Genomic DNA, 17,099 nt, shown 5'->3' with positions numbered 1-17,099 from the left:
AGCTCAAAACAAGTCAGGTTATAAAGCATTCCAATTTCTAAATAAAAAGAATGCCAATTTGAATTTCATAATTCAAAATTTCTGATAGAAACATTTCCTGGTGGGAAGCAGGTATGTCATTCTGAATGCTTGAAAATATTTCTTTCCATTGTATTTGAAAAGAACTGAATTAGAATAACAGAACTGGAATCCAGTTATAGAAAGTATTATCTTACCTTCTCCAGTTTTGACAATGCAAGCGAATAACAATCTTTGGCCCTGAACTGCATGAATCTCATGTTAGCGGGATGAGTTAATTCGGTGATGATGCTTAAACTGGAGAATAACCTATTTTAAGAAGAAGAAGAAGAGAGTACAGATATTTCTAGTAACACTAGAGAAAACATAGTTAACATATACAGAACCTAATTACACATAAGTTTAAACCCATAAGAGTCCAACAAAATGGTATCTTTTGGGAGAGGCAAATATTCTTAGAATAAAACAAATGTCCTGCAGAGATTCAGAGGGAAGCTAGCATATTAATTTCCAAAGAGCCACCTGTAGAACATTTTAGTACAGAGAACACACTGGAGAATAATTACCAGCACTGTGGTTGTATAGGGTTGTCAGGTCCTACCTACAAGCTGACGATAGGCTACCAGAAGTGATGTCATCATGCTGCCAATGTTGCACAGTAATGCCCTAGGTTTTCGGAAAAACTCTATGGTTTTGATTCCAAATTTACCATAGAGTTTTGCCCAAAACCTAGAAAGTCACCACACAACACTGGCAGCATAATGATGTCACTTCTAGGTGATGTATCATGCAACATTTTGAGACACTTGCAGGTGGAGAGGAACCCCACCTAGAATGGGGGGTGGGGGGTGGCAACCATACTCTTGTAAAGAGGTCAGGCCTATGATAGAAGAAGAAAGCTCAGAGAAAACAATGATTTGTCTAGTGTAGCCTACAGAGGAAATAATGTTTTACAATATGTCCCTTCTCTTATGGCTTGGGCGCACTTAATAATCATTAGATATTGGAAAAGGGTTGAAAACTCAAGATCTAATTCCCTTAGTCATCAGTCTTTCAATCTTCTGTTAGCTAAAGATCCTCAGTGCCTTGAGCTTATTAATAGCATACGCTCAAGATACCTTATCCTTGATGACTTCTTAGATCCCACAACTGACAAATACCATTTTAGAAAATGAATATTTGACTCTGATGCCTGACTAGATCATACCTTAATAATAAAATCAAAAATAGCACCATGGTACAAATTAATTAAACTGGAACACACAAGATCTCCATACTTAGTTAACATTTTTAATCATGTTCTTAGAGCGAACTTTACCTCCTTACGATTCTAGTCAATGCCAACAGCAATCATGGAAGGTTGTTTTAACCAAACTCCAGTGGCCCAACGTTTATGCATTTGCTGTTCTCATGCAATTGAGGATTCACCTCATTATTTACTTTTCTGTTCTTTCTATTCCAGTCCAAGGGCTAAATTTTTAGATGGAATTCTGTCAGGCCTAAGTGCTTATTCAATTGAAGAAAAAATAAGAGCTAAATTTTTAGATGGAATTCTGTCAGGCCTAAGTGCTTATTCAATTGAAGAAAAAATAGTATTTCTTTTATCTGATATTCATGCTTATATCTCCCAGAAAGTTTCAGTCTTTGCCTTTGCAGCAAAGAAAATACGGTACGTGCCAAGGTGGCAATGCGAAGGGATAACTTTTAGATTTATGTCTACATCTTTATTGTTATTGCCATCGTATTGCATCCGTTGTCATACTGTTGTTATACCTTACATGACACTTTGTATGTTTTAACTTTTATTTTTGTATGTTTTAACTTTAAGTTTATTTTCCCTTTTCTTGAGATTTTTGTAGGTTTGTAACAGCCAATGGGTAATTACAATAAATGAACTGAAATATGTAAGATTAAAATGGTGTTGATAATTTACACATTATTTAGATAGGAATAATATGTCTGTATGTTTAAGAAGAGTTCCATTCCAAAACACTGGGGGGGAGGGTGCAATTACAATTTTAGAAACATTGGTTATGGATAAGGTTGCCAGCTCCAAGTTGGGAAATGCCTGGTGATTTTGTAGGTGGTGCCTGAAGAGGGTGGGCCTTGGGGAGGGGAGGGACTTCAGTGGGCTGCAACATCATATACTCCACCTTCCAAAGTGGCCATTTTCTCTGTGAACTGATCTCTGCTGCCTGGAAACCAGTTGCAATCCCAGGAGAGCTCCAGCCACCACCTGGAGGTTGGCAACCCCCCCCTCTCTCTCTCTCTGTGTGTATGTGTATATACACTATCTTGAAGATCAGCAGAATAAAAACCTCTCAAAATTCAGTTCTTCGGGAGACAATAGATGGCAGATTAACTGTGTCAACACCCTTCTGAAGCCACTGACCGGAGTGTAACACCCTTCTAATCCTATTGACTTCAGTGTGATTAGAAGGGTGTAACTCTGAATATGGCAGCACTGTCAACAGTGGTTTGAAATAACAGTGAGGAAGAGATGAATAATACAAAGAGATATTTATAAAAAGGACATGTGAGAACTTGCACAGCATGCCAATAAGAATGATTAAAATACATCTCCTGTTTTCAGAAAGTAGATCTTTGCAGTGCCATCATAAGCCTGTCTACTTGGAGTCTACTCCTGCACATTCAATGGGGTTTACTGCCAGGAAAGTTTTCTAAGGATTGCACTGTTGAATTGTTAAATACATTTTGCAATCAAGTAGACACTACCTACAGGCCAGTCTCTTTGGTATTTTCTTGCTCTACTCTAGAATGGATGAAGATGCCGTGGGAACCAGCTAGCCCATTTTGCAATCTTGTGTCCAGTTACTCCTCTCGACAAGTCCACTGATTTCAAAGTGTTTAGACTGAAGTAACCAGGCACAGGATTGAACTTTTGGGAGTGTTAGACTGGATTTAACTGGTTTCCTGCTTCTCACCCTTGGCTCCCTATAACCCAGCCTTTGGCACATCCCCAGACCCTGTTTGGATTTCCATTTCCCTGGGTAGCCTGTGCTGACAACTAGCGATGCTGCCAGAAGTTCAGAAATTCTCAACTCAGAATACAAACTTTGGTAGTTTGATAGTATTTACCTTCAACATAAGTTATACAGTATCAGGGCTTCACTGTATCGGTCAAGTTGTGGAAATGTTATACACATTGGGGAATTCTGATACCCACTAGCCTCCATTTAAGATTAACGAAGTTGGAAGCCTCCAGTTTGTTATGTAGCAGATGCCATAGTATATTTTTAGACTGTACTTTCTCCCCAGAGCTCAGGGTGGAATATACTTTACTTTAATGATTCTGCTCATATAGCCAATTCGGCTCTGAGCAGTGCCACACTAAGACAAAAAATTAAAGAAATTAACGACCATATGTATCTATATATAATTCTTTTCCCCTCCTTCAGTATATCCTTACAACAGCCTTGCAAGGCAGGTTAGAGTCTCTGGCTTGAAGTCACCCAGAGTTTTCACTCAAAGCAAAGTTATACCTTTCTAAATTCACTGAAGTCAACCATCTTCAAAGGGCATAACTCTCTTTAGGAAGGCATTGTTTGATGAGTGGGGAATAGAGCCTGGCTCTAGTTCACCTTTTTTCCTACTACACCACAATGGCTGTAATCTTATTGTCACACAATGGATGTGATTGTCAAGAGTGCCACTAAACAAGGGATCTCCTTGCACTGTGTCCTCAAGTTACACTTTTTGATAACCCCATAACAAGCCATCAATAACTTATGCAGGAATCAGTGAGGCAAACCACAGCTGTCCTCAAGTAGAACTTTGCTTGCCGATTACTTGTGCATTCCATAATATAATTCAGTTACATTTTCATTCATCTCTGTATAAAGCCACTGATACCCAACTACTGATTTCAGCCCCACCCAGTTCAAATTGTGCAGCTTTTACCTAAGTAATAGTTTTGCAGTGTGGTATAGATAAGATTGATTTAATAGGTAAACAGTTTAAAAAGTGACTGACATAACAGAGAATCTTTCCCATATTTTGCTCTGTGATGAATATCCCCAAAAGATTATGCTCACTGCAGCTTTTGTACATTTTCTTTTTACATTATTTTACATGAATACAGAGAAAAATGCTGATACTATTTCAACAAAGGGAATTACAGTTGATTTGATTCACTAAGTCACTTGCTTTAAAGTCTTTTTTTATTAAAAAAAAGTTTATCATTTGTTTAACAAAATATATTCTCATGTTTGAATGTCTTAACAAAGAGGTATCTAATAGCTCAATTTTGAGGAAATGCTGCCATCTAGTGACTAAATGCTTTAGTCACAGATACACAAGATTGAGCTAATTGTAGCCAGTTTATCGCAAAGTGTAATCAAGCCAGACTATATGCTTCTGTTATTTCTCGTTTTGGTTGATCATATATTTTATCTGACCTCTGCAAGCAAGTTTTAATTAGGATTGCTACTGATTTTCCTCTGCTCTTTTAAAAGTTTGTGTTTTTCCTAGAAGAAACAAAAGATTGTAAGAAGAAAAAAACCCAACAATGTCAGTAACTAAAAATGAATGGCCAGGAGGCATTTGTACTTTGAACAGGAAAAGAAGAAGTGAAGTAATTATGGGCCCAATAATAGAAGCACTGGGATGTGTTTTCATCACTATTAATCTCCATGATACAGATGACAAGATGTCTGTAAGAAAAATTATGCCTGTAATGGGAGAAAGATGTGTTGTCCATTCCATTTGCTGTAGGAATAGAAAGTAGCAAATGCTACGCTGATTGTTAAAAATAGCTCCACAGTGAATCCAGGAAATTACAGGTCAGTTAGCCTAATGTCTTCAGGTAAATTAGTAGGTACTATTATTAAATGCAGAATTACCAAACACGTTGAGAAACAAGGCTTGTTGAAGGAATGGTGGCATGAATTCTGAAATGGGAATTCCTGCCTCACCAAACTTGTAAATGGATAAGCAGGGCTTTTTCTTTGTAGCAGGAACTTCTTTGCATATTAGGCCACACACCCCTGATGTAGCCAATCCTCCAAGAGCTTACAGGGCTCCTATTACAGGGCCTACTGTAAGCTCCGGGAGGATTGGCTAATCAGAGGTGTGTGGCCTAATATGCAAAGGAGTTCCTGCTACAAAAAAGGCCCTGTGGATAAAGGTTATCTGGTAGACATTATATACTTGACCTTTCCAAAGGCTTTTTACAAGGTACTTCACCAAAGACATCCGAGTAAGTGTAGAAATCAAGGAAAGTGAGGATGGGGCCACCTATGGATTACAAGCTGGTTAAAAAACAGGAAATAGACTGCAGAAATAAATGGGCAGCTCTTAAAATGGAGGAAAGTGAGCAGTGGGTCCCTCAAGAATTAGAACTGACAACAGTGTTATTTAACTTGTTAATAAATGATTTGGAAATGTGGATGAGCAGTGTAGTCACCATGTTTGCAGGTGATACCAGATTATTCAGGATGGTGAGCTACAGCAGGCTCCACTTGAATTGGGTGAGTAGGCAACTATGCAGCAAGCAAAGTTTACCAAAGGTAAGTATAAGGTGATGCATGCTGGGACAGAAAAAATCCCAACTTTAGATTTATCTAATTGTTATAATTGATGAAAATGTCAAGTTAGTGTGTGACTGCAGTGAAAGAAGGAAAATTTCATGCCAGGATTAGGAAAGGGGTGACAATAAAACGGCCAAGATCTACAGAGCGGCCTCATTTGAAATCCTGTGGATGGCTTCGGCTATTGCAGAGCTGTAAAAACCACAGACAAGGGCAACCAAGATGAGCAAGGGATCGCAACCCCTTTCCTATGAAGAAAGGCATATTAAGATTTGGCGCTTGTGGGGGGCGGGGGCAGGTGTGCCGTGTGTGTGGTGGATGAGAGCTGGCTGAAGATTCCCAGTGAGTTTTACACCTCCTGAACCAAACGAACCAATGAACCAGTTCAGGCAATGATATGAACCATGAAAGACAATGAACCACAGTTTGGGCAATCAAGTCAACCCTGGATCAAAATGAATCACCCTTTTCTTGTTCTGTGCCCATCCCTAGGAAGTCTCATTGAAACCAATACAAACATTCCAGTAAAATATGGTTTGCTACAGTAACCATCTAAAGCTCCATGAACGTCAACAGATTTTTGTTTATACCAGGAAGAAGATGACTACTTTTAACATTTATCAAATGGCACTTTTGCATAGTGGGTATTTAATCACTGGAGCTCAAAAGCATCAAGGGGAAATCTGTCCATGGGGGATGGAAACAGCAAGCATGATCTTCCCCCCACGTATTCATTCTCTGTAAATCCTTCTGTGTATCCAAATTTTGGAAAGCCAGTTTTCCATAACATCCTGTGAATTGTTATGGAGAATTTTACACTACATGAAGCAGGATGGCCAGCTTATCAAGTCGTAATTTACCACTTGGTAAACTGTTGTCTATGGGTGCCATAATAACCTATCTACCAATGCCCCTACTTAGTGCATGGCTTACAACATCTTGAAAGGGAAATCTATGGTCAACAGGAAAATATCAGAGAGACGTAAAGACACTCCACACACCCCCAATACTCAAACTTAGCTAGTATATGCAGGAAGGGGAGCTCAAACATATATGGTTGTATCTGAGGTTGATTTTTGCAGATTCCCTTCCATCAGTGGCAGAACCCTAACTCCCCACTGATGCTGCAGTGGGAGGAAGGAAGTGGGAAAGTTGTATTTCTGTTTAAAAAAAAAAAAAACCCCTTTTCTGGAAATTTCAGGTGGGACCTGAGCTATACTTCTTCTCCAAACCAGAGTTTTAGAGGATCTATTGCAATGCATTCCTGAAAGATGTTTGATATATCTTGATAAAAGTTTAAGACTTTTACCATTCTGTATGTTCCAACCTTGGGTGAACCTTTTCTAAATGATCTGGTCATTCTGATTGTGAACTCTTTTATATCATGATTACTGGCATGTATTTTGATATGTTTTTAAATATGAATGTTATTGTTGTTCTTTATATTTGTACATTTATATACCACTACATTTTTATAGAGACTGATGCATTTTATGAACAAGTAATTACCAAAGAAAGTTAATGTACATTGCAACCTGATGTTGTTACCATACCAAGAATCTTAATATGCCCATTTTAACCAAGGCACGTCAGGAATACCATAGCTGCACAACTACTTACCTAAAGAGGGTCTGTACATTTACAATGGTCTTCGCGTCTGCCATGTAGTCTTCTTCTGCACTCATGGTGCTTTCCTTATCCACCACCACCACATTGGCAGCAAAGGTCACGCCGCACCTTAGCAAATCATCTAGGCTTTTATCCAGAGAGCAAAGGTTAAGTAACATAAAAAATGCATTGCTCAGTCTTAATTAGAACTGTTCTGTAAGAACATAAGAAGAGGCCCACTGGATCAGACCAATAACCCATCTAGTCCAGCATCCTGTCTCACACAGTGGCCAACCAGTTCCTCTGGAGGGCCAACAGCAAGCACAGAGGCCAAGGCCTTCCCCTCATGTTGCTTCCTGGCTCTGGGATTCAGAGGATTAGTGCCTCTGAATGTGGAGGTTCCCTTCAGTCACCATGGCCAGCAGCCATTGATAGACTTATCCCCCATGAACCTGTCTAATCCCCTCTTAAAGCTGTCTATGCCTGTGGTCACTGTAGGATCCTTAGGACTAACTGATGACCACATACAGTACGTGGCTGTCTGAAAAGCATGCAGGTGTTGATTCCCTAGCTGAGGCAAGCTGCCTGAGCGCATCATTGTGAAGTACAGTATTCAGCTTCAGCTGCATCTGTGTATGCCAAAAGTTGAGCTCTATATATGTAAGTGGCTGACTGCAGCCAACTTATGGAATAGGGCAGGTAGAAATCAATGGATGCATCTGTTTTTTCCACTATTTTTTCCTAATGGCTATCAAAGGTCATGTGACTCAGCTCCTAAATTTCCAATAGGAACTCAACATTGGCTCCCAGTTAATCAGTTTCCTAAAACTGGGACCCCACATGAGGACTGTACATTGTCCATGATCTCTTCCTTTAAACAATATCCTGGTACCTAAATTAAGAAGAAAGAGAGGTTGGATTTACTGTATACCGCACCCTTTCACATTCAGTTTCAGAGTGGCTTACCATCTCCTTTCCCTTCCTCTACCCACAACTGATGCCCCGTGAGGTAAGTGGGGCTGAGGGAGCTCTTTTCAGAACTGCTCTTGAGAGAACAGCTCCAAAAGAACTTGTGACTGATTCAAGGTCACATCAGCAGCTGCATGTGAAGGAGTGGGGAATCAAACCTGGTTCTCCCAGATTGAACTCCACACTCTGAACTACTATGCCACTCTCTTAAGCCGGAGTCCCTTTAACCCATGATTAAAAATTCATTTCAAAATACAGTTTCACACTTTGGTTAAATTTGACCAGTTAATTTCCATTCTGGCATACTATTTAACAACCATTAAGGGGAAAGGCTGCTGGAAAGGAGCACACCTTCTGAGACTTGCATTCTATCTGTTAACAGGAAGCCAAGTATTATGCCAATTTCCTTTTCCTTTCTTGACACTATTAAGGTCAACATCACTGAAGCAAGAAAGGACAATTTAGAAATGAATAAACCTGGCTGACTGTATCGGACAGCCCACAAGATATAACTCCACTGGCTTCTAGGAAGCATGACTGGCATAATCTCTCTATAAATACTGGGCTGTATCCTACACTCAGGGCTTTTTTTTGTAGCAGAAACTCCTTTGCTTATTAGGTCACACACCCCTGATGTAGCCAATCCTTCAGGAGCTTACAGGGCCTACTGTAAGCTCCAAGAGGATTCGCTACATGAGGGGTGTATGGCCTAATATGCAAAGGAGTTCCTGCTACCAAAGAAGCCCTGCCTACACTGATGGCTACCATCAAAAGAAGGAGTCTGAATATACCAGAGGAAAGAACTGCCATTTACTGAGTGAGGTGGCAGGATTACCTGAGCCCATTCTAATATATTAACAATGTAGTCCTATACAAAGTTACTCCAGTGCAAGCCCATGGAAACCAGGGGGGGTCTATACTGGAATAACTCTGCATCAGATTGCATGGTTTAAAACACATCCAAATAACTCTTACATGAAATTGTATTTCCCTGATAAAGTAGCATTCCTGGCATGTGGAAGTTCTCCTTTCCTACATGAGGACTGATTGAGAATGCCTGCCATAACACATTTTCCTCACCCATCTCCTCTTTTATTACTCGGTGAAGAAGAGTATCTCAGCTAGATACATTATAGTCTTTATTTTGTAGAAGTATACCTAACAGCATCAAATATTAATGGAACATACAAGTTTGCATCACACAAGTACTCAAGGCAAGGAGAGACTTTTGGTTTCTTAACTACCTGACGAACTCAGGCTTGCTTTCACAAAAACATGTGGAACAGCCTTAGAGAAGCAGATACCAGCAACTCACTAATGACAGCATGCCAGAGAAGCAACAAATCACAGCAACAGCAGCAATCAGTCTCTCCATAGGATCATTCCTCACCCAAATTATTAGAACATTGATGGCAACCATTCATTTTCTTGGATCTAAAGGATCTTTTGCAATGCAAAGAAGTAACAATGCAAAAGAGGGAAACATGCTAAATCCAATTAAGCAAAAACAAGCAAATGAGATTCCTAAGGCTGGAGCATAACCTTACTACTGAGAGGAATAAAACAGACCTGTCCAAATCCATAGTCATGGTATCATCGAGTTCATGCACTTATTTCACTTCCTGTGAGGTAGGCCAGTGTGAGAATTTATGCAGCAACATCAGTGGCATCAGTGCAAGGAACTGAACCCAACCAGCTATTCTGCTAGTGAAAAAAGGAGGAGGGGTCTGCTTGGATTACTATGCATGGACCAAAGCCATGTCGGACAGGAGACAAAGTAAGGAGGAGTGCTGGGAGCAGTGGAGCAAAAGAGCTGTCTGGATCCAAGCCAAAGGCGCATAAATATTGGAGAAACCAAAAGAGATGGATAAGTAGGAAGGTATCTACTGCAAAGCAAGACTGTTCCATTGTGTAGAAGAACATGATTTTAAATTGGATGAGAAAGTACAAAGAAGATGACAGGAGGCAGACGAGAAGCTACTGATTTCTGTTGAATGAAAGTTCAGTATCAACACTCAACCCCTGAAAAAAGTGAAGGAGAGCAAAGAGAATGAAAAGGACAAGGAATATTAACTGGAAGCTTCAAGTTGGTGCAAATACATTCTCTGCATACTGCAGACAAGAGCATATGGCCACCATATTCCTAAGAACTCTGCCACTATTTGGTAATGGCAGATTCAGGTGGGCAAGCATGATCTGAGTCTAGTAGATCTGAGTTTGGTCTGCAACAAGAGGCAAGATCTGAGTCCAGTAGCACCTTAAAGACCAACAATATTTCCAGGGTACAAGCTTTAGAGGGTCAGACTTGAAAGGAACTGATGAAGGGAGCTTTGACTATCAAAAGTTTATAGCCAAGAAATCTTGTTGCTCTTTAAGGAACTAGTTGACTTGAATCTTATTATTCTGGTGATGGCAGAGTGTTCAGCATAACAGTAGTTGACAGTTGGGATGGGCACAAACCTAAAAATTCTGGTTCGGTTCAGGGTGGCCCCTGAAAGTGACATCACACCATCACTAATGGCACCCCTCCAGATCAGATTTCAACTGGTGGCCAGGCCTGGAAATCCTACATAGGCCATATGCCAAAAGGCTGAGCTATAGTCCTCCAGCACCACCCACTGAAATCTACCTTCCAGTTAGGACTGAAACAACGGCAAAACGGTGCCTTCTAGTTCTAACCTTGTATGGTGGTCCAAAAGGATATGATCAACAGCACTTAAAGCCAACAAGAGGTTCAGAGAAGTCAACAGATCCCATCTCCCAGTGCAGATGCCCCCCATCTCCCAGTGCAACTAATCCAATAGCACAACCAAGCCAATTACAGTCCCATAGCCACATCTGAAACCAGACTGGAATAGAGCAAAACAATTATCACAATATACTCCAGAACATTTATACATGATGCAGGCAAGCGGGACAACAATGGCTACAGCTGTAGTTGTTGCTGCTGGAGTGCATGTATCTGGTTAGTGTATCTCCCCAGTCTTTGCAGCCAATGGGAAATGTGGGGCTCCTTCTGTTTTCTTAGATGTCCTCAGTAGTTAACAGAGGAATGCATTCTATACACCAGTTTCACATCATCCTTATTTCATTGGATGCATCTATTTTCTTCGTAAAAGCTTGGGATTTAATGCAGTATTTTTCAAACTGTGTCCCTAGGAATCTCAGAATGACTTAAAATTTATGGATTCCTTGATTAAAAGATCAGGTCTGATAGCCAAGCCATCCCCCACCGCTTCTGATTTTCCTCTGCAACACACAGCTACAGGATAATGTTGAACACATTTTGTGATGTGTTCCTTTCTCACGTGAAGTAACAGGCTTTCCCAGCATCATGTACAAATTGAGAGTGCTCAGCAGAATGTGTCCAGAGTCCTGGGCAAATTAATGAATGTGTAAAAAATTCACTGGACTGCATGAACTTTGTAAAACACTGGGTTTACCACCTCACAGGATACTGCCAGTAGAGACTGGTGGCTAACAGGGGCTATCTATATATTCGGCTATATTGGTCTACAAGGGTAGATATAATTATCTGTCATATACACCATTAAGAGTTGAAATCAGATCAGACATACATTTGAGAAGGAGAGTAGGTTTTTATACTCCATGTTTATACTCCTTAAGGAGTCTCAAAGCGACTTAAAATCACATTCCCTTCCTCTCCACCTACCTTGTGAGGTTGGTGGAGCTGAGAAAGTTCTTAGAGACCAATGACTGGCCCAAGGTCATGTGTAGGAGTGGGGAATCCCAGCTGGTTCTCTCTCTCCTGCCTCTCTTAGCCACTATACCACACTTGGAAAAGCTAAGCATTAAGCCAAATTGCTGCAATTTCCCTCTCTTTCTCCTTCCCCTAACCAAAACAATCTCCATTCAAGTCATTACATTTCTACAGCATTGTTATGAACATCTGCCAGAGTATTAATTTTTAATTTCTGGAAACACAAGACAGAGGGTGGTGTCTAACTGGACTCTTCATTTAATTTTTACAGTTTTCAAAAGTTTTTTGAGTCTCTACCTCAGCTAAGATATTTCAGCTAACTTAATTGTGTTTACATCTCTATAAAAAAACAAAAACATAGTCCAAGGCAGATGTCACCAACATAACCAATCCCACATCTGCACATGGCCCATTTTCTGTTTTGCCATAGTTTGCTAGCTGAGTACATCTTTGAAGCATACTACATTATAAATGTGGTATTTATCTGCACTGTAATGACTTAATTGGGATATTATGTTCACTGGTTTTATAGTCTCAAAACCTAATTTCCATGACCGGGAAGATCCTTCCTACACAACCTTCAGCCATTATGATTACAGCCATGACAGGGAAGATCCCTCCTACACAACCTACAACCATTGTGATTTGTATGACATATACTTCAGACTTGGCACCTATTATGACAACAATGGTCTGCTATTTTGATTAAGCATAGCCAGAATAATGTCATTTGTAAAAAAAAAAATGTTTGTGAAGAACCAAATAATAGAAGAACAAAAGTAGGTAGAGAATATAACAATGCTTCTCTTTACCTTCCAGACAGTGTGATCCTAAACCTGTTTAATCAGAAGCAAGTTCTACTGAACTCAGTGTGACTGAAACCCTTCATTTCCTATTTTGTGTGTTTAGGATCACTTATTTGCAAAGATAAGACAGAGTTTAGATGTCTGTATTTATTTCCATTGCAACTGCCCACTTCAAACAACCCTCTGATTGATCAGCTGGATCACAGTTCTGGACAATGGGACTTTACAAGGGTCTGATGTTATGCAGGCCACACAGATGTAGTGACACATTTGAGCACACAGATATCAGAAGTTCCAGCATGGAGCTTCTATCTGTACTAAAATCTGGATGATTCTATTGAAAGAGTAAACCACTTGTCTTAAAAGAAACTTTCTTTAGGGTGCCTGCTCTATGCATACAGGAAGCAGGCCAATAAGGAATCCTTTCTTCCCTTCCTACTGGCTCTCAGTTGGGCAGACAGACAGATAGAATGGAATGTGTCGCACTATTACCTTGAATGTCAAGCACTATTACCTTGGGGAGGGATGGTGGCTCAGTGGTAGAGCATCTGCTTAGGAAGCAGAATGTCCCAGGTTCAATCCCTGGCATCTCCAAAAAAGGGTCCAGGCAAATAGGTGTGAAAAACCTCAGCTTGAGACCCTGGAGAGCCACTGCCAGTCTGAGAAGACAATACTGACTTTGATGGACCAAAGGTATGATTCAGTATAAGGCAGCTTCATATGTTCATATGTTCAAGCACATGAGCTCCTGCCATAGAGAGATCCAGCAGCTCACAGCTATGTATACTGGAGACTCTAACTCAAAACATATACAGTGTATGGAATTGGGACCTGGAGATTACAAGAGTGTGAAAACCTCCCATTCAGAACAACTGGGAACACAGCACTCTGAGTGGCACAACTCCCAGACTTGTGAAGAGGTGGCTCAGTGCATAAAACTATTTGAGTGGTATGCACAGGGCTTTTTTTGTTGAAAAAGCCCAGCAGGAACTCATTTGCATAGTAGGCCACACCCCCAGCCAGAACTGCAGTCCTGTGCATTCCTGCTCAAAAAAGCCCTGGGTATGCGCAAGAGGTGATGAATAGCTACAATACATTGTTGCCTCTTCCCTGTTGTATTAAATAGAGGTTATCAACCATACTGTTTTGGGGGGTGTAATTCTGCAGGATCTCGCATGCAACAAGAGTATGGAACACCTGCATCTGCCCTACAAGTGTTCTCTAGCTTGTTCTCTCTATAAGGCATGGCTCTGTTTTTGCCTTTCCCAGGAGCAGACTGTGTACTGAGGGGCCGAGCAAGAATAACCTCGTGGCTGTTCCTAGAGGAAGCATGGGACCATCTGCCTTGGAAGAAATCAGGGTTGCCTATCTCCAGGCTGTGATTGGAGTTCTCCTGGAATTACAGTTGAACTCCAGAAAATGGCAGCTTCAGAGGCCTGACACTATGATATACCAGAAAGACTAAGAGAAATGGAAGTTCTTCCCCAAGTGCTCCCCCCCCCGCCCATCCCAATCTCCAGGAACTTCCTAAACCAGAGCTGGTAACTCTAAAAGAAATGGTCTGGCTGTGGTGACATAAGCCTAGTAGCACAGTGAAAGAATGACAGCAACCCAGCAAGGGAGGAGTGGTCTCTGTTGGGAGCCCCATAAAGCTCTGAACAAGCTACCTGCAGGCTATACATGCCTGTACCTTTTATGATAAAGAATGGAACTGCTTTGCTGATCACTTTCCTTTTAGATCTCGACTTGCTTTTAAGAGCTTCTATGAGTTAAACCAGTTTTTACTAGAGCATATATTATAAGCTCATCAAAGAACCATCTGGAGAAGGCCCGGACAACACAATCTGCCAAACAGTTAAGATGACAAACCTGTCATAATGCTTTTCACATTGATGGGTCTTATTCATGAGCACACATATGTTAGTTAAGAAGCTGGTGAATGAGGTCAGAAGAGGGGAAATGCATTGGCAAGATTTCACCCAGGAAAATAAAACAGGGCTAGCATCAACTAATGTTTAAATTAAAACCCCGATGCATATGACGGGCTGGAAAGACACAGAGCAACATTGTTTTTTTCCCATCTGCTTGGAGGGAAAGAGAGCAAAAAAACAAAAATGGAAAACACTGTTCATACATAAAGACCATATTTATATCAAACTGGATGTAACAGATTCATGTTCTATATATAAATAGCAAAATGTCTGTCAAAATGACAGCAGTCATAGAGCTGGAAGGGGCCATACAGGCCATCTAGTCCAAACTACTGCTCAATGCAGGATCAGCCTAAAGCATCTCTGAGAAGTGTTTGTCCAGCTGCTGCTTGAAGATTGCCAGTGAGGGGGAGCTCACCACCACCCCAGTGGTTCCATTGCTGAACTACTCTTACTGTAAAAACCTTATTTCCTAATATACAGCCAGTATCTTTCTGCCCTTAATTTAAGCTAATTATTGTGAGTCTATTCTCTGCTGCCAACAGAAACAGCTCCCTGCCCTCCTCTAAGTGACAGCTTTTCAAATACTTAAAGAGAGCAATCATCTCCCTCCTTAACCTCTATCTTCTCCAGAAAGAACACCGCCAACCCCTTCAGCCTTTCCTTGTAGGATGGGGTCTCTGAGCCCCTGATTATCTTCATGACTCTCTTCTGTACCCACTCTCTTCTGTCCACCTCCCTTTTGAAATGAGGCCTCCAGAATTGCATATAGTACTCTCAGTGTGGTCTGACCAGTGCAATGTATAGCGAGACTATGACATCTTGTGATCTGGATGTTATGCCTCTGTTGACACACCCCAAGACTACATTAGCCCTTTTTGCAGCCGTGTTACACTAACTACATCACACTAATATTTAGCATGTGGAAGAGCAGCATAAAATCAGGGGGGGGCGGGCTGTTAGAGCGTATTCTATGTCCTCACTGAACTGCTGATTGGCCACCAAATCCTGGAGATAGTAGACTTTTAAATTATTATTGCTCTTGCCAAACATATCCCGTGGATAGAGCAGTTTACTCCCCCCCCCCCCGAGAAAATAATAAACATTTACTTATATCAGAAAGTTTAAAAAGTGTACCAGGGCCTCCAGGCAGTTTCCCCCATCATTTCTCATCCAAATTGCTGCCCGTTATTTTTGTCCTGTAAGAGGTACCAATTATAATTGAATCCAACTCTGTTTACATTGTCCCTCAATGTGTATGTAAAAATCTTGGGTTCTGTTTCGTTGTCACACTAATATATACACAGAGAAACCTTTTTGGAAGAATGCTTCAATGTGGAAGTGAAGAGCTGGCAACACAGAAGGGCTTCAAAACATACAAACAATTTAATTTTGTAAAATATTCATTGCATATCTAAAATACTAAAAACTTACTCCCTCTCTTTTTTTGTAAATCAAGTCAATTTCCAACAGTAACATTTGGCGCCTTCTTCCAGTTTACATGGCTTAAGCCAGGGTAGTTAGAGCCACACTGTGACTGACAGTGTTACTGTCATATCGGGAGGAAGTCTTCAAAGATTTGCTGAGCAGAGAGGCTGGATTCTCCCCAGCAACACGTAAAATAATCAAGATCATAAGCAGTGAAACAGTCAAAAGGAAGTAACTGCTCAGGCAGAAGAAGAATTAGAGCTGAGCCAAATTTTCGTGTCTTAAATGTTCAGGTTAAAATGAGCGTGTTCATTGAGGGGGAATGCTTCATCAAACAGCTAAATAGCATGAAAATTGAAAATAGTTTTTCTTTCCTGATTTTTGTCCAGCTACTAGATGCTAGGAGAAATTATGCAAAAAGCTTTTCTTTTTAAGACTCCTGGGAACTCTGCAATGCCTGAACTATGTTTTCATGGCGCTTGTCAGAGACACTATGGGCTTCAGAAGCAGAGAAGCTGTATAATCTTTGAGTTTATTTAAGGAAATTCAGGAATGTTGCTGAAATAAAGTGACTAAAAAAATTAGGCAGAATCCCATTTTATGAGCTTTTCCCCCAGTCCATGAAAACAACCTTGGCTTAGCCGGATCTGTAGACCCTTTCTACAGTCATTTGGTCAGGGAAGAAGGATCACGAAGAACATGGGACACTATTCTGCCTGAGCTTCAACCTAGTCTAGTTACACAGCTTCCCTGACCAACCAAACTGAAGAACTGCAAAGCTCCATTGCCCCAGGGCCCAGAAACCTTCCTGAGCAGCACTCTGTGAGGTAGCTCAGGAACTCCAAAAGCCTTAAAAACAAGCTAAAAATAGCTTTTGCATTCTTCTATCTACCTTCCAGGAGGTGGATAAAAACTAGAGGGAATTTTGAATGGCAAGTAAAAGCCCTCCATGAGAAAGATGCTTTTCGACAATAAGAGAAGCAGAAGCAAAACCTTTCAAACTGTTTCAGCGTGGTTCCAATTATAGCTTGCTTAGAGAAAGCAGGATTCCCTATTCTGCTGAAGGCAA

The 17,099-nt window shown here is 40.8% G+C and overlaps 1 protein-coding gene and 1 non-coding gene across 6 annotated transcripts in view; one reads left to right on the top strand and one right to left on the bottom strand.

The window, feature by feature from the left end:
• The window catches only part of KCNT2 (potassium sodium-activated channel subfamily T member 2), a 364,082-nt gene that overhangs the window by 62,207 nt on the left and 284,776 nt on the right, over positions 1-17,099 (bottom strand). For 4 of the 5 annotated variants that reach the window (XM_060232364.1, XM_060232365.1, XM_060232366.1 and 1 more), the window contains 2 exons: positions 7,188-7,322; positions 216-327 (listed from right to left, as the gene is read on the bottom strand). In XM_060232364.1, coding sequence (XP_060088347.1) covers positions 216-327; positions 7,188-7,322 — 247 coding nt within the window. The remainder of the gene's footprint in view (positions 1-215; positions 328-7,187; positions 7,323-17,099) is intronic. The other variant, XM_060232369.1, reaches the window with a different exon arrangement.
• On the top strand, positions 13,191-13,265 carry TRNAP-AGG (transfer RNA proline (anticodon AGG)). The gene has a single exon. It is a non-coding gene; the product is annotated as a tRNA-Pro (tRNA).

This window comes from Heteronotia binoei, chromosome 2 (assembly GCF_032191835.1).
Source record: "Heteronotia binoei isolate CCM8104 ecotype False Entrance Well chromosome 2, APGP_CSIRO_Hbin_v1, whole genome shotgun sequence".
Taxonomy (NCBI): Eukaryota; Metazoa; Chordata; class Lepidosauria; order Squamata; family Gekkonidae; genus Heteronotia; species Heteronotia binoei.
Note: the sequence above shows the minus strand (reverse complement) of the source record. Positions and strands in the feature narration are given on the sequence as shown.